General features: G+C 35.2%; 1 protein-coding gene across 1 annotated transcript; it reads left to right on the top strand.

Annotated features, from left to right (window-relative positions):
• The first annotated feature begins 409 nt into the window (after positions 1–409).
• LOC103574431 (uncharacterized) lies at positions 410–1291 on the top strand. The gene is made up of 2 exons (XM_008553877.1): positions 410–687; positions 889–1291. Exons 1-2 carry the CDS (start codon positions 410–412, stop codon positions 1289–1291), a joined length of 681 nt encoding a protein of 226 aa, XP_008552099.1.
• Positions 1292–3310: the final 2019 nt, after the last annotated feature.

The following is a 3310-nucleotide window of genomic DNA, read 5'->3' as shown; positions in this document are numbered from 1 at the left end:
AAATGTTGATCAAGCATGAATTCAGTGGTTTACAAACATGAGAAACAAAGGAATACCTATCAGCGGTCCTATGCTACAGGAAAAGGCAAATGGTTTTGCCTCGCGTTTTGGTATTCTTGACTTCAATTGTTCTGCAAGTTGGATCAGTCGTTTTAAAGTTCGACATAACATTGTGGCGGGAAAAATTGTCGGTGAATCTTCGTCTGTTGATCAAAATTCAACAACAAACTGGTTGATATCTGTGTGGCCGAATTTACGAAGACAATTTTCTGATGATGAGATATTTAATGCTGATGAAACTGGACTTTTTTACAAATTAAGGCCGGATAAAACTTTAAAATTTAAAGGTTAAAATTGTAGTGGAGGTAAGTTGTCGAAAGATAGAATAACTGTCATGATAGCAGCAAATATGAGTGGCACAGAGAAGAAGAAATTGCTCATTATTGGAAAGTCACAAAAACCAAGATGTTTTAAAGGTGTCAAATCATTACCTGTCGATTATGCTAACAATCGTAAAGCTTGGATAACGTCAGAAGTCTTTGAAAAATGGCTTCGTGATTGGGATCGTGATTTGGTGAAGAAGAAGAAAAAGGTTCTATTGCTGGTTGATAATTGCCCGGCGCATCCAAATGTTACTGATTTAAAGTCTATAACACTTGCTTTCCTTCCGCCGAATACAACATCACTACAACAGCCAATGGATCAGGGAATAATACGATGACTCAAAACGAAGTTTAGGAAGAACCTTGTGCTCAAAATGATTAATTGTCTTGATTCTAATGAAAAGAACTCTTCTACAAAAGTAACGGTGCTAGATGCAATTCTGATGGTTAATGATGCCTGGAATAAAATGTCACAAAGTACGATTCATAACTGTTTCAAACACGCCGGATTCATTGAAAGCCACAACGGTTTACCTATTCATATATCAGAACATGAATTCGATGAAGAAGATGACATTCCTTTACCTTTGTGGTCACGAAACCTAAATTCTGATTCTTTAGCAGCACCAGAAATGTGGGAAGATTATGTTGACATCGATAGCGGTCTCGTCAAATCCGAAGAACCCACCGATGAAAATATCGTACAGAACATTAGTGCTAAGGAACAACTCGAAAGTGATGGGGAAGAGGAAGTCGAGGAAGCACCATTACCTACCGCAGAAGAGGCATTAAAAGCTGCAGAATTATTATCACGATTTGTTCACAGCAATATTGAAAATGATAATTTGACCATAGCTACATGTCTTCTATACACAATAGTATTAGAGACTGTTTTTACAATAAAATGAAAAAACAAAAGCAGACAAAAATAACAGATTACTTACAGTAAAAAATACACTTGTATGTGTTATTATAATAACGTACTGATTACGTGCAATTTTGATTTTAATTTAATATGTACGTGTACATATGTAATTACTATGTTTCTGTATTAAAATACTTAAGTGCATACATATTATTTACATAAAAAAGGTTTTTCATTTCACATAACGCTTTGTATGACGTCCGCTTATTAAGACGTGTTTGTCAATTCCTTTCGATGTCATTATAAACGGACTCTACTGTATATATATTCGTTACAATATATATATATATATATATATATATATATATATATATATATATATATATATATTATTTGCTTTCCTTGGAAATAGGTTCAAAACTTTCATTTAGATATAAAAAGACATCTGTAAAAATTAGAGCTCTTAATATTAACATTAAGAGGTTCCACATTGCACTTTTCTATTTTCCATAGAAATAACATGGAAAAAATTTTTTTTGCGTCTTCTGATTTTTATAAGTAGCTAACGATGCGTCATAGGAACACTCAGAGAAAAATCCAGTAAATCTAACTATAAAATGACAGTTAAATAGCGCTTCAACTATTTTTTTGGAGTTACTACAACACCAATACATAGTTATTATAAATATTTCTAAATAGTTATGTTAAATATTTTTTAGTTCACTCAACTATATAAATAGTTAATGTAACTAATTTCTAAATTTGTATTCAATTAGGAATTTTTAATTTGTTAAACTTAACTTTGATGAGAAACTGTAATTATTGTGCGAATAATAATTATTGAATATTTGTGATTACGAAATTAATAATTGTACTCATTTTATTCAGATATTAACTCGTATTCTGAATATTTAAAAACTTTTATGATTATTTGTCTTTAACGCAAAATTATCATAATTTACCCATGGGTATGCATATACACGCTTAACGGTGTAAAAATTTCTAATTCACACCGCCTAAATTTAACACGGTATTTGGTGTAATTTTCATACCAAAATTTTCACACTGTCATTTACTCTATACCGAGTCCAATAATTTTTTACAGTGTAGAGAAACTAAAATTTGAAAGACGCATTTAGGTTTACATAAAATACATATAAAGAACCTGTTCGAGCGAGAACTAAAATTAATAGTTTAACAATTTTGTTTATCTTTAGACAAAATATAATGTAGATAAATTATAGCAATTGATTAGACTCAGGTGGATATTAGAAAGTGGACTGTAGTTGTTGATTCTAGCTTGGCAGGGCCAAGCAGCTGCAGGCGTGATCTGGAGGTCTCGAAAAGGTACAGAATCGCGAGTCTTAGATTAAAGACTCTTGATGCTCGTTCAAATTCGTATCTTGCTCATTCAGATCTCGATATTGCTCGTACGCATCGACTAGGCAGCAACTGTTGAAAATATTACGGTGTTAGTCTCTTACTTGGGTGCTATAAAGAATTGGCGTTGCGAGATACTCAAGTCGAATATTGTCAGGTTGGAGACAGAGTAGACAAACCCGTGATTGTAAGAGTAACTCAAGACGCATGTCTCGATCAGACGGATCATGATACGATTAAGCAATAGCAGTAGTTGATGATGTCTGCTAGGATATCTGACGGATGACAAGGTGGTGTCCCGGTCGCAGGTGAACCGGGACCAGACTCAGGTAAACCTTGTGACGTATTGAGAGAAGTCAGACGTGGACTAGCCAAACGAGAATCCAGTAGGTACCTCTCGAAACTCTCATCTAGCCGATCCACCACAACAACTGACGGGTCACCAAGGCGGTGTCCCGGTCGCAGGTGAACCGGGACCGTTCTGGGTAAGGCCTTGGTGAAGACTGGAGGCAGGTCAGCCATCGTGATGCTCTCGGTAAGGAGAGAATACCCGAAAGGATTCCCCATAGTAGAGATGGTCCGCTATAATCTCTGACGATTCACAAGTAGGTGCCCCGGTCGCAGTTGAACTGGGACCAGACGCAGAAAGACCTTGTGATAAACAGTTAAAGGTCAGGGATTA

Source organism: Microplitis demolitor, chromosome 3 (assembly GCF_026212275.2).
Source record: "Microplitis demolitor isolate Queensland-Clemson2020A chromosome 3, iyMicDemo2.1a, whole genome shotgun sequence".
Taxonomy (NCBI): Eukaryota; Metazoa; Arthropoda; class Insecta; order Hymenoptera; family Braconidae; genus Microplitis; species Microplitis demolitor.
The sequence above is the reverse complement of the archived record's forward strand: the minus strand, read 5'-3'. Positions and strand labels throughout refer to the sequence as shown.